Source organism: Zootoca vivipara, chromosome 8, assembly GCF_965207765.1.
Source record: "Zootoca vivipara chromosome 8, rZooViv2.hap1.1, whole genome shotgun sequence".
Taxonomy (NCBI): domain Eukaryota; kingdom Metazoa; phylum Chordata; class Lepidosauria; order Squamata; family Lacertidae; genus Zootoca; species Zootoca vivipara.
Window position 1 is genome coordinate 65,639,460 of NC_142591.1, and position 14,440 is coordinate 65,653,899.

Genomic DNA, 14,440 nt, shown 5'->3' on the forward strand with positions numbered 1-14,440 from the left:
ATGCACCCCGGGAACTTCTTCAGAGAGTCCCCAATCCTCTGGAGCTGATTTTGAGGGGGCTGCAGATGAGAGGAGAGAAGGGGGACATTCCATTCCACTAGTACAAGTCTCTTGTGCTAGCAGAATTGAAGCATTGGATACCATCCAATTAAATAATATCGCAATATTTCTAAACAGGTAATATTTCTAAATGCAATCTAATTATCAAAAGCTGCAGTTAATACGAGTTTCAGAACTCTCAAGAAATTTGAAACAGCACTGAAAGGCACAAAAACTGCTTTGTTATGCATAGCAAATCTTGACAACTAAAGGTTTTAAATATGATTCAAACACCTTCATGAGCTCTCCGCCAGACCCCCATCAGCAATATTGGAATGTAATGATGTGAAATTAAATATGCAGATCACAAGGTCAAATGCAAGTATATATACCATATTCAAGAGACTTTTGAAAAAATATAACTGCCCAAATTTGTAGTTTATTACACATAAATTTAGGGTAACTTGCCATAATGTATTGATTTTGTAATAGCTTTAAATAGCTTTATCCATGACTGTAAAAGGAGGAATTCAATAGACAGTATAAATTTGTCTTATTTTGTTTCTTGAGAAGCAAGTGGCAATTTTTTTTCGGGGGGGGGGGGTTGGCACATTGTAGAAAATTAATAATTCTGACATGCTTTGTAGGTTTCTTGTATGCTTTACTGAAATAATACATGAACAGTGCTTCAAGTACTCAGGAAGGCTGAGATGAATGACTATTGCCTTCTGGTTTCTTGCCTCAGACTCTTTATTGCCAGTTCACTCATTCATCATAAGGAATATATTTGGCTTTCATTTCTTTCTCCCTGCCTTCTCTTCTAGACCAACCCCATTGTCCATACCCTTTCAGAGAATATTTATGTGCAGATTTCTTTGAGGGCCTATATCCCTAAACCTTCAGTCTTTCCCAAGGCTTGGTAACTTCTAATATTTTTATTACTGGTTTGTTTGTCTCTGAAAGCAGACAGCTTTTACTCGAAATCAAAGGAATATAATGTTTTGCAGACGTATATCAAATGCTTTACATACATTGTTTCTCTGAAATGACTGTGATTCTGTACACCTTGGCACCCACCTGGCTTCTTTGGGTATACACTATACAGTATATTATAATTTCCCACAGATTTTTACATTTAATTGTCAAAAAGCACAGCATGTACATTCTGCTGAATTCTGAGACTAAGGCTAGCATACCAGTATAGTACTCGCAAAACAAGCACACACTTCTATCTTACTAAAAGTTATCATCTCTAAAACATGTGAATTAGAATAAGAATAGAGTATCTTACTTTTGTTACTGTTCCTTCTTTGTCAATGCAGTCTTCCGTGGTTAATATTTCACTGATTCATTAGAACAAGCATTAGCTGAAGACAAGACTTTGAAGAAAGAGCAAATGTTAGTTTTGTTAATGTAGCAGAGTATTGCATTTCAACTTTGGGAAAGGATAGTTGATTGATGCAGCTTGGCAGGAGGGTAAGGCCCCACATGCTGCTGAAGTAGGGTGAAAAAACTGTAGATTATAATATACCTCAGGATGGGTGTTTTAATATGTTGACATTTTTTCTGCTTTATTTGAGATGCTGATAACACTAGGTAGAATTCCACATTTGTTATTAACCTGGCTTGTATCACATTTAATATAGAAATACCACATTGGGTATTTCTATGGAAACTCTGACATGCATGCTGTTCAACAGATAATACAATAAAAGTGTGAAACTATAGCAACTTGGGTTTCTCCCCCCCCCAATAGAATATAGTTCACATCATAAACTCCAGTCCTCCTTATGATTGCAGTTATTATGAATGCAGTTATTAACTAATGTGGACCCCCCTACATTATTTTCCCCCACTATATACTGTACAAACAATTGCATAAGAAGTTAGAATGGTACAGAGATAATGTGTGTAATATATTTTTCCTGTTTCTATAGAGAGCACAGTACATATAAGTATAAAATATCTATTCAAATAATTTCAGTGTGGTCATTGGAGGATTTGACCGATATCCACGTATGGGTTTGATAAACTGACACAACAGCGAAAAAAGAACTCCTGTCCCATGTCAGCTTATCAAACACACTATGGATGTTCTGTCTTTCATCTGACATCAAAATAACATCCACAGAGTAAATAGGAAGCTTGTGTTCAGTGAAACTCAACCTCAGTACTTCCAGGTGAATATATACAGCACCTGATAAGGCTGAGGTATTGTACCACTAAACAAACAGAACCTTCAGCAACCAATGAGTGCCAGGTATGCCAAAATGAAAATGGGTGTAGAACCCGAAAGAGGTTGTTTGCCTCAGTTTAGTGGTAAGCCAAATATTTGTGTAATATTTTAGAAAGCCAGAACCTAGTGTCCTGTTACAGACAGGCAATGTTGAGTTTGGAGCTAAAATTATTTAACCCGTAAAACAAATCAATACAGAATGTGTTATGTTCTTACATCTGGTTTTAGCACCAGTTATTTCTTCTTGCTGCTGACATTACTCCCTGTTCTTTGTCATCCTTTCTGAGTCTATTTAGAAAAGTTATGTTCCTCTTGTGACTGCTGGAAATGTTTTATCATCCAAACATATCACGAAACCTCCATTTAGAATTATGAATATGCATCATTTGCACAGCTATCAAATCAACATTTAGAATAAGTCCTGCAGTAAAAGTAAATCAACATTATTCTCTCTGAGCACAAAAAAGTATTAAAATGTTCACTCTCACTTTAATTTATTGTTGGAGCATTTAAACAAGAAACAGATACCTTTTTAAAAAATTACCAGGCAGAATACACATTAACACAGCAAAAAGCTGAAACTTAGTTGACTTTTACATTTCCCCGCTTTTAGCCTGAAAATATATACAGTAGTTGCCATACTTTACCTTTTTTCCTCACTATTGTGCTCCAGATATATGTCTAAGAGACAACTGCAGTGGAAAACGGTCTTCTGCTTATTTGTGGTAAATTACTGTACACGGAGCTTTTTGGAACAAGGCACTACTTTTAAATGTCTGGTCACCTCACGGGATATGTAGTGCATTTCCTGCCACTAGGATAAGAGGAAGGAAGCACAAGGCCAAAACGTTTGATGTGTGGTCTACTGTAATTCCTTTCATGTGTTCAGTGGCTTTTGTAGGATCCATGTACTACAATCAATTCTGACCATGCTGTGGTCCATTTCATTAAAGCTGACCTTCCTAAATGGAAAACAAATTCACATTATAGTGGCATTCACCTGCCATCATTACAGGGGAAAGAGTTATCATATTTTGCCCTTAAGCTGATTCTTTTATAAGTTTTGTGGCTTATAAACTTTATAAGTTTTGGCTTATGAAGTTCATTGGGTGTGGAGATGAATATGCAAAGAAGAGGCTCAGTGTTATTTTTCAAAGATTAATATATTAATATTCTAAGATAAACTGTGAGTGAGAGCCTCTTAGACCCCTTTTCATAGTACAGCTGCCATGTGCAAGCCGTTTGGAACTCTCTGTGTTTTGGTTGCTGCCAGCTTCCAATCATTTAATGTAAATCAAGCAGCCATGCACAAGGATTTATATTAATCTATTTTTGCTCCATGTCAGTTTCGCATAGTGTGCTTATTCATAATGCCCTTTCTGTCACATTTCTGCATTGCGGGGTGGGGTGGTTTTTGTTTTTTAAAATAATCTATGAAAAGTATTTTAAATAATACTTACATATTTATATGATTATTTTGTCACAAAATGCACTTTTACCTTTTCCCCTCAACATACACATTTCTAAATGGATATTCATACACATTTTGGTACATTTTTTGAGCTGAGCACTATATTGCAAAATTCAGGGAAGTGCAAAATGTAAAAGATAATTACATTCTAATTCATGCATTAATCTGGGAGGTGCAAATTTAGATCAGTTAAAAATATGGATCAGATAAAATTAGCCACCCCTAGTTGGATGCTGCATGAACACAAACTGTGTAGTGTGGGCTAGTCTATACATTGAATAGATCCACATTAAATTGACTTGTGGCATGAGGCAGCTGCTATGCAGACTCAGATCAATGTGACCTCCATGCCAAAACTGTATCATGAGAGGTGGCTTGGAATATGGGTTTATACCAACACTAACATTGTTATGTGAAAAACAATTATGTACCATTTCCACTTCTGTGTAAAATGCTGATGCAAATGCAGTTGGTGGCTCATTTGCCTTTCCCTGTTTAGGGAAACTTTTAATATTTGATGAATCATTGTATTTTAATATTCTGCTGGAAGCCGTCCAGAGTGGCTGGGGAAACCCATCCAGATGGGTGGGGTAATAATAATAATAATAATAATAATAATAATAATAATAATAATAATAATATATTATTTATACCCCGCCCATCTGGCCGGGTTCCCCCAGCCACTCTGGGCGGCTTCCAACAAAACATTAAAATACAGAAATCAAACATTAAAAGTTTCCCTAAACAGGGCTGCCTTGAGATGCCTTTTAAAGGTCTGGTAATTGTTGTTCCCTTTGACCTCTGGTGGGAGGGCATTCCACAGGGTGGGTGCCACTACCGAGAAGGCCCTCTGCCTGGTTCCCTGTAACTTGGCTTCTCGCAGCGAGGGAACCGCCAGAAGACCCTCAGCGCTGGACCTCAGTGTCCGGGCAGAACGATGGGGGTGGAGACGCTCCTTCAGGTATACTGGACCGAGTCCGTTTAGGGCTTTAAAGGTCAACATCAACACTTTGAATTGTGCTCGGAAATTGTGGGGTATCAATAGTAAATTATTATTATTTGCCAGACAAGATGCAACCTGTGGCATCTATGAATAAGATGTTTCATTTTTCAAAAGTGTTAACAATAGCAGCAGGAGCGCCTAATTTGTATCAATACTGTAGCACTGGGATAGGATTTTAAAGATGTCGTCGGCGTCCCCTCACCATTTTCCTGATTAAAATTACTTCACCACCATAACACCCACACCCTATTTTTTCCCATGGAAGAAATTCAAATATCCAAGTAGTACCTCTATCTGTTGTTTGCCCGAAAATAGCAAGTGGGGGAGGGGGAAATGGGTGACAAACCCTCACCAGTGCCATAGACCATATTCAAAGGGTCTAATGCAACTTTAAAATGACTACTAATGTGTTTAAAGGGAAAGGGGGGAGTCTAATTACTATTAATAGTACTGCTGCCTCATGTCGGTTCTGTCCAAAGCTTAGCACTGACACTCTTTGATGGTTGAATGAAATTTGCTTTCATTTACAATTTTACAAATGGAAACTGAGAACAAAAGTTGATGTCTCAGCTTGTTCCTTGATTTTTTTTAAAAAGTAATTATTCACATTTAGACCTATACACAGGGCAAAGCAAGTCCACACTTTTGACAACTGCACCATAATAAATTATTTTGCTAAAGCGGCAGTTGATTATTAACTTAACCAGTGGTGGTCTTCCACTAAATTTCACATGTTTTTGGTGGAAGATGGCAGAGTGCTCCATGTGTATTTCTCAAGAAGATGGGGAATGTTGTCATGTATAGAATAAGCATATGACATTTTTGTTGAAAAGTAATTGGTTTAATTGAACATTATAAAAATGTATAATTCTTCAATCTGCATTTTTTTCCAACAGCCAGAAAACAAAAGGCAGTTTGTGCAGTTAACACTTTTAAAGGGTTGTATTGCCATAAGACAAGACCTTCTCAAGCTTCTGAATTGCTCTTCAAATTGCCCTGAGTTCATTTTGGTTCTTGGGCACAAGCAAGAACATTTCAAATACAGGATGGGAAACACAGCACATGGAAGCTAGCATTTGCCCTCCTTTTGAAAAGTGCTTGCACCTGATTATTGAACTGCTTTTTGAATATGAGGGCAGTAATCCACTGGGGAGAGGAAAATCACATGACCCTAAAGAATGTGCATACACAGTCTCTGGAGCCTGGTTAAGGGCAGGTTACAGTGCATCCATATTCCATGTTTTAGCTTTACAACCCTGTGTAAAGTATGCTGAGTGAGGCAGGTGGGAGTGTGGCTTTCCCAGTCACCCAGGAAACCAAAGCTTCCGAACAATAACCTTCAGAGCCAGACATTCCCAATATATAATATGAATATTCCCCTAGCTTTGGAGTGAAGAGAAATGTGTGAAAGTAAGGCTTCCTTTAATAAATGCGATTAAGCCATACATCACTATTATTTATATCCTTTTTCAAAACTTCTATTTTTTTATTTTTGGTTTCTGCAGCCTTTTATAAGTCTCAACTGACCTGTAAGGGAATACATTTGACTTTCTTACAATGAACCTCTGAATTATGCCTATTCAGCAGTGAGTAATAACTGATTCAACATGAGCTGTGTCTTATATAAACATACAAAATGCCTGACCCAGACTAAATCAATTTAAAAAGGAAAACATCAAAGTTATGTTTCCTGTTACATGCTTAAGGTCTTCTTTGGGTGTATTACATTAGTATATTATTTACCAACTATAGTAGGCTTTTAGTTTATTCTCTGATGCCACCTGCAAAGAGAACGGTAGAGAACGTATTGGATACAATAAATTGTACGTCTAATGTAATATGTCACAGTGATTAAGAGAAGCTTTTACAACAGGGATCAGGAAGTCTTTAGCATACCTTACAGTCCAGTTTTTAGTTTCTATAATGTTCTTATGCTGCAGAATGTGACCAGGGTAAAGTTCAGAGGGGCCACTGATTGCCTTGGGTCATGCCTCACCTGGATTTTAAAGTCCCAAGAAAATCTCCAGGATCTTGGAACAGGGGTGAGAGACAGAAACATCTACTCTTGTGCCCCAGAGAACATTAGCTCAATTCTCTGAGCTGTCCCAGTGTGTTTTTGGCCTGAACCACGTAGCAGAAGGAAAATGAACTTGTACATCATTTACAAACATCATAATAGGCCCTAATCTGTTTCACTGCCAAGGGGAGTATGTTGGTAATATGAGATGGGGATCTGTAACTCCCCCCCCCCAACGAGAAATTTGACTGGATCATTGTTATGCTTTTTAGATGAGCAGTCAAGCACTTTTATTTTTCACCAGGCTTTTAATTTATTTTAATTGTAAATTAATTTTGCTGTTGGTTGGGTTGTTTAACTCTGTTTTGGGGTGGCTGGCATGTGATCCTCCAGATGTTCTTGGACTCCAGCTTCCATCAGCCCCAGCCAGCATTGCCAGTAGTCCGGGATGATGAGAGCTGTAGTCCAACAACATCTGGAGGACTAAATGCCAGCCATCCCTTGCTTTATTCTCACTCTTAATACATTATGACTGTGTTTTATTGTTGTGAACATGTGTGTTAGGGTATTGATGAAGAGTCATCTGATGTTTAGAGGTGAGCTCCTCACTTCAATTCCACCCCCTCTTACTAGCACATACATGTCTTGCTCCTGTTTTGCAGCAATTTAAAATGCATCCCAGGTCTCCGAACTCAACTTTTGTCTGTTACGCTGGGTACAAATGGGACAGCTGTTCCATTCTACTCTGATACAGGGCTGGGCATTGTCTGTGGCTGACATGTAAAGGGCAGTCCAGAATCAGATGGCAATTTCCCCTCGTTAATTTTGAGATGTGGCAGAGTAGAGGGTTAGCATGCAAACTCTGGATCCAAGTATCATCATATCATATATTTATTATTACGGTCGAGGACCAGTTCAGGATCCAAGTATTTGTTCTCATGCACATACCGACCTCAACCGAGGCAAGATGAGGCGGATAAGGCAAAACAAGGGTACTCTAGCTGTGCTGGACTCAGGCTGAATGCTACATGAGAGCAGAGCTCACATAATGTTTCTACAGCAATTGCTCTCCAAGTGAGCCTTTTTAGGAGCTGCAGTTTTGTCTCAGTAGCTGGCTCCACCTTCACTTAGATGCTTCTTCATTTAAAGGGATGCAGTGGAACAGAGGAGAATTTGGTTGTACTGGGACTTCTGAGATGAGTCAGAGAAGACCATATGACATCCTTAGTCCAGAAGCCTTTTCAATAGAGAAGGTGCTTCTGGGGGTGACCTTAAAGCCATTTACACCTCCCACTCTGAATCACCAACCTCATCCTCCAAAGAAGGAGAGTTCAGCCCCAGGGCCTAATAGCCATTGACCTAATAATTAACCCTATTGTTAAGTTACAGTTTGTTTAGACCAGGCATCCCCAAACTGCGGCCCTCCAGATGTTTTGGCCTACAACTCCCATGATCCCTAGCTAACAGGACCAGTGGTCAGGGATGATGGGAATTGTAGTCCAAAACATCTGGAGGGCCGAAGTTTGGGGATGCCTGGTTTAGACATTCTGCCCACATTATGGCCTTGAGACTTGCTCCAGTCCATAATCTCAGAGATGAAAAAAAATGCAACGTCTCTCTATTATCTCTTTATTTTTTGTCATTGTAGGAGAGCATTGAATTTGGGGATTCTTCGTGATCCTGGATCAGAGGTGGAAGACAGACAGTATCAAATAGACCTCCAGTCCATCAACATTGGTACTGCTCAGTGGGATCAATTGAAGCCAGAGAAGGAGAATGGTAAAGGGAGGACAGTGCCAGAGAATGAAAGGAATTCTCAGAATCCAGCACTTGAGTGGAATATGGCTAGTAGGTAAGAAAGCAGTGCAAAAATAGTGGCTCGTGTTCTTTAGCAAAAAAAAACCTTAATGATAATAACATCCCACATATTTCAGCTGAGCATGCTGTTGTTTGTACATTCAAGTGTGTTTGCATTCCCTAGCAAGCATGTTTCCCGTGAGCTAGAGATCTGAACAGTACACTTAAAATTTTTGTTTTGTAGCACTGTTGCACTGTAATTTCCATGCAGATAAAGTTATGTCTATATTTCCATAATAGCTTATAATATGGCCATAAAATATAACTCCAGGCTGAAACCTGGCATTCACATTTCCAGTCTATGAACAACAGAGTTGTTACCCTTTTGTTCTTTTACAAAGTTTGAACAAAACCAGTTTAGACATTTTTAAGCCGGCAGAGGACAAAAAGAGTTTCCCCCTTTGTTGGCTGCAAACCAGTTTCTGTGCTTCTGTAAATGAAAACAGCTGCAATTTCTGAAATGACAAATTTCTGCTGATTTGTTGATATGCAAAAGAGGGCTTCCAGCTCAAGTCTACTTATAAATGTTACTTTGACATCTTCCATTTTTAGTGTTCCATTTTGATTATATTGCTACAATAGACTTTGATGCTTTTTTCCAGTTAGAGGTCACAGTAGCCCTGTGCAGCTAACATGCTTTTCAGAATGAGTGCTGGGGGAGGGAGTTGGGATTGTGCCTGGTGAACACAGTTTATGTCAGGCCTGTCTGTCTGCAAAATCTCTACCCTGCAAAAATGTACAGTATGGATAACACCAGCATAACCTGCATTTTTACATTCACAACAAAATACCGAATTGTTGTGCTAAGGTTTAAGGTTGGAGCTTTGCTCCCAAATCCATTCGTTGTACAGTACAAGTATATGGTATACACAGGGCTATAGTGTGACAAATTGATGGTGACATTTTGTTACATCTGCATGGGAGATATAACGTGGTAGACTTGGGATAAATGGGTTTGTTTGTTTGTTTTGCATGAAACTAAAGCACTACATTTTGATTCCTGAATTATAGTTAGTATTGTTTAGTTATGTTTCTGTTTTCTTTATCATGGCTATCCAAGCTGTTCACACTGTCTTGAACAATCTCTTCCATATTCAGAAGAAGTGTGCATGCACACGAAAGCTCATACCAATGACAAACTTAGTTGGTCTCTAAGGTGCTGCTGGAAGGAATTTTTTATCAGGATTCTGAGTTAGCCCAGCAATATAAATATATTATAAATATGCAGAGATAATGCAACAGAGTAGACGTCAGAAGACATGAAGGAACCCAACCCAGTGGAAACATACACTAGGAAACTACAAGATGTTGAACACTGTATTTAACAGACTTTAGAATATCACACTGACTCTTATAAATCATAAATGTTAACTGTAATTTTGTTTTAAAATGATATAATTTTAATGACTTTTTAGAGCTGGAGACTTTGTTTCAACTTTCAGTCTGCAACGAGTCATCCTATAAACCCCCAAAAGTGCAGTTTGCAAAGGAAATGCTGATTCCACAGTAACTTTAGCTATAATCATGATAACTGTATAGCATGTACGTTTGTAAAAACAAACCACAGGTGGGGCCCCTATCAGATGCTCTGAAAAATTAAAGAGCCTTTAAAAGCTTTGCAAATGATTCACTGCTCTTATCTATTAGATGAAGTAAAATGTGCTGATATTTATAACTGAAACTCTTGATGTAAAACATCAAAAACTCCTTTGGTGCCTTCAGTTGAACCACTTAAGGACTGGATCAATGACAGTAGTTTAAACGATTTAGGCAGATTTGAGCTTTTAGCTGTTATCAGAAAGACTAGATAATGGTCAAAATGTAAGAAAATTAGAACACGGTGTATTCCTCTATACACATTTCTTAAAAGGGAGGGGAACATGAATCACCTCTCCTTCTTTGCAGAATGCCATTGTCTTTGTTTTAGGTTTAAAAACACAGTGTATGGGCTTTACTAAGGTCCCTGTGTGTCTTATTTCAATGGGTGCCAAATTTCTAATGGAAAGTTCTAAATATTCCTCTGGGATCTAATGGTAGAGAACCTATTCAAACATGCTCCCCACACACCGCCATGGGAATGTGCAACATGTGGAAAACATATGGCTGGAATGGAAAATCCAAGTGGATTTCATAGGACAGCTATGATAAAAGGATACCATCAGCTCCTGTGCCCTGATATTTCCTGCAAAATCCACGTGGATGCTTAATTGTCCAGGTCTTCATGGGATTCAGCATAGAGGCTTGAATGTACTATGATAAGCTATTCAATAGGAAACATGTATTTCATTTCTCTTACTGTAAAAAATGTTTGTTAGACTTCTCTGATAAATTTTTTAAAACAACTTTAGTGCTTCCCAATAACTAAAATGATTGTTGCATCGATGAAATTAGGAGAGATCTGGTTTCTACTCTCCTTCTTTAGAATGGCTGTACTAATATACTTATGTAACCAAAGGCCCAACTAATATACTTATGTAACCAAACTTGTGATTGCTGGTATTTCTCCATTATTTCTGCTTATAATTATTTTCTGTGGACATATAACAGCTTTCTTGTTTTCTGTATTACTCTAAACAGATGTTCTTTAAGGTATACTAAGATGGTCAGCTACTTTAATATTTCTGAAAGTCTTGTCTTTGAAAAAGGTATAAATATGTAACAGATGCCTAAGTGGATCCTGGAGTGAACATAGTGTGGTCATAGTACCATCATTACACCGTTCCTTATTGAGGATGCTCATATGGTACCCAGCTGTGTCAAGTTAGCAGAACCCTTAAGGACAGTACAGTGTGGAAGACTTAATAAAGAAAGTGCAGGTTTATTTCATTTTATTTCCTTGGGATCACTGAAATGGACACCTCACTTTTGAAGACAAAGTTGTCCTCAGTTTCTCTTTATAGTTGCATTAATTCTAATACCTGCTTTAGCCATCTTCCTAGATCAAACCATTTAAAAAAACCCTTAAAAGACCATTTTAATGATTAGGAAATTGGTACTGATATATAGTAAAATAGTGAACAATCTTTCCTTTCTCTGAATATTAACCAATGTGACGATACTAGAGGGCTGAAAATGTCAACTCTATAATAGATTTATGCAAAGATGATATTAATCCTTATGTTATTATATTTCCATCCACTATTATTATTTTCCATAAACCATTAATTGCCTCATGACTCCATTTTTAACCTGGGAATTTGTTTAAAAAGAGCCTAAATGGTAGCCTGTTGTTGTTGTTTAGTCGTTTAGTCGTGTCCGACTCTTCGTGGTAGCCTAATAGCCATTATATTCCAATTGATTTTCCATCTCATTAATGGTAAGCGGTAGTCCATCTTTGTAAACATATTTCAAATACTACCGTTTATTTTCTTTCCACACATCTATATTAAAGGCTCTATGTTTATTTTTGAAAAACCAGTGGAACTGTAATGGAATAATGGGTGAGAGGCCGTTGGACCATTTTGTCCAAATTTTGAAACTTTGTAAGTGTGAATGGATTTGTAAACCACCGTAAAGAGCATAATTTGCTTTTTGAAAGTTATTACTTTTATAGGGACACCATCTATTACCAAGTTCTCTAATGTGCTCCATATATTTCTCTTATTGCCAGACATTAGGTCTGTCATGTTCTAAGTTGACATGCATTGTAATAGCTGTTTAGATTTGGGCCCCCCGATCATCCAACAGTTGGGTGATGGTACAGCAAAGATTTTTAAATGTGTCAGATTGAAATATGAATTTGTTTTAATTTCAGGCGTTCGGTCCATAATAGAAAGTTTCATTTTGTTCAAGCGTTGCATGTCCATATTTATTATATTCCAGACTTTTGCTATAATTTCCCCCCGATAAAATTTGTTTAATCAGTTATGGGCAACCTGAATGCTTAAGTATCTGAAGCTTTTTTCTAGCTTTGTAATATTTGTAATATTTTGGAGAAGGTTGCAGGGGAATATGAAAGAACATTACTTCCAGTTTTTGAAATTTTACCTTGTCCAGAGACATTTAAAAAGGTATCCAATTCTATACTCAGTAACCTTACAACATTAATTGAGTACAGTAAGCAATACATAAAACAGTACTGTCAGCATGGAGTCCCAGAATGTATTCTATTCCATTGCTAGTTACAACCTTTCTTGCTAGAATTTGGTGTAATCTTATTTCCAGGGGTTCTATAAGTAGAGCAAATAATAAGAGTAATAATGGGCAACTTGGTTTTGTCCTGAGGCTAAGTTAACATTTTTGTGAATTTGTATTACTTATCCTAATTGTAGCAGATGTAATATCATAAATATTTTTCAATATTCTTACCAGTTTAGGGCCAAAATCCAAAAAAACTTCTCACTCTGATTAAGTGCTTTAGTTCTACACAGTCAAATGCTTTAAATATATCTAATGATAAACACACTACTGGTGAGACAGTCTGTTTAGTATGGTATGTTTAATAATTTCCTACTTGGGTCTGCAGTTTTATGTCCCAGGACAAACTGAGCTTCATCCAGATTAATATATCTCCCAATAAAAGTTTTCATTCTGTTAACCCTGACTGTTGTGAAAATCGTGTAATCTAAGTTGAATACGTAGAGAAATTGGGTGTTATGATTCCACTAATGAAAGGTTTTTTTAAAGGTATGGGAATTATTATAAATTTTCTTTTTCTTTTAGCATCAAGCGGCATCAAGAACGAAGAGCTATTTTAACTCCAATTTTGACAGACTTTACAGTGCGAATAACTGCAGCTCCTGCCATCATTTTCACAAAAGTAATCTCACCAGAGAATTTGCATACAGAGGTTGGTATTTGACTTGAGATGTACTCACATGGCTTTCAGATTCATGTATCTTTCTGAATGCAGATATTTGCAATAGTTAAAATGCTACATTAAGTTGAGTTTAATCATAAAACAAAAACCCAGCATTAGCTATCAAAATGTTTTTCGAAAGGCTCTGTCTTCTGTAAATCCTTGTGTGTAGGTCAGAAATAAAGATTATTGCATGTATGCTAAGAAAAGCAATAGATGGTAATTGTATGCATGTTAGCCTGTGTTTCTGTGTTTCTTAATTACTTATAACACACATGCACACTGTTTAATCAACAAAGAAACCCTGTGAGGTGGATTAGGCTGGCAGCAGGGATGGTCAAATTAGTTTATTTCTGCTCCATGTCAGTTTAGTTTCACGTGTCCAGTCATATGCCTGGTTCATCCTTTCCAACACACACACACTTGAATTCTATACATTTCTCCCTGAAATACATGTCTTTGATTTAAGACACAGCCCCAGACCAGAACGCCACCTCTACATTACCTTGCAGCTTCCTTGATTTTTGCTTCAACCAGTTGCTTTCTTCCTTTCTGTTCACATCAGTTCCTTACAGGCATCACACAGCACCCTCTTTGCTCTAAGCCCAGTTGGAAGAGGAACCTATCCTTGCTATCTGAGACCCTTTCACTATAAATGCCAGGGGTTAAATATGGGGGTTATGGGGCATTCTATGCTCAAGGGATATTGTGTATTGATGAGCTGTGGTCCATCCTCACAATGCTGACTTGCTACTGCAAATGTGCTGGAAATGAAATCTAAAGGAAATTGTTAAATGACCTAGGGAATTGCTGTGCTGTAGAGAAGGCATTCCATGAAAAGTAACAGTTGAGTATTTATTAATGGCCAAGTGAGTATTTATTAATATTCAGTGAGTATTTATTAATGGCCAAGCTGACAGCAGCCCTGAGAAATCAACCGAAACAAAAATTAAGAAGTGAATGGGAAAGTTATGATGAATACATAAAAAAATATTTTCTAAAAGAGGGCATGCTCACAT

General features: G+C 37.5%; 1 protein-coding gene across 5 annotated transcripts in view; it reads left to right on the top strand.

Moving 5' to 3' along the window:
- Window positions 1-14,440, top strand: part of VPS13B (vacuolar protein sorting 13 homolog B) — a 384,018-nt gene that overhangs the window by 224,024 nt on the left and 145,554 nt on the right. For all 5 annotated transcript variants that reach the window (XM_035126124.3, XM_035126121.3, XM_035126123.3 and 2 more), the window contains exons 31-32: window positions 8,415-8,618; window positions 13,286-13,412. In XM_035126124.3, coding sequence (XP_034982015.3) covers window positions 8,415-8,618; window positions 13,286-13,412 — 331 coding nt within the window. The remainder of the gene's footprint in view (window positions 1-8,414; window positions 8,619-13,285; window positions 13,413-14,440) is intronic.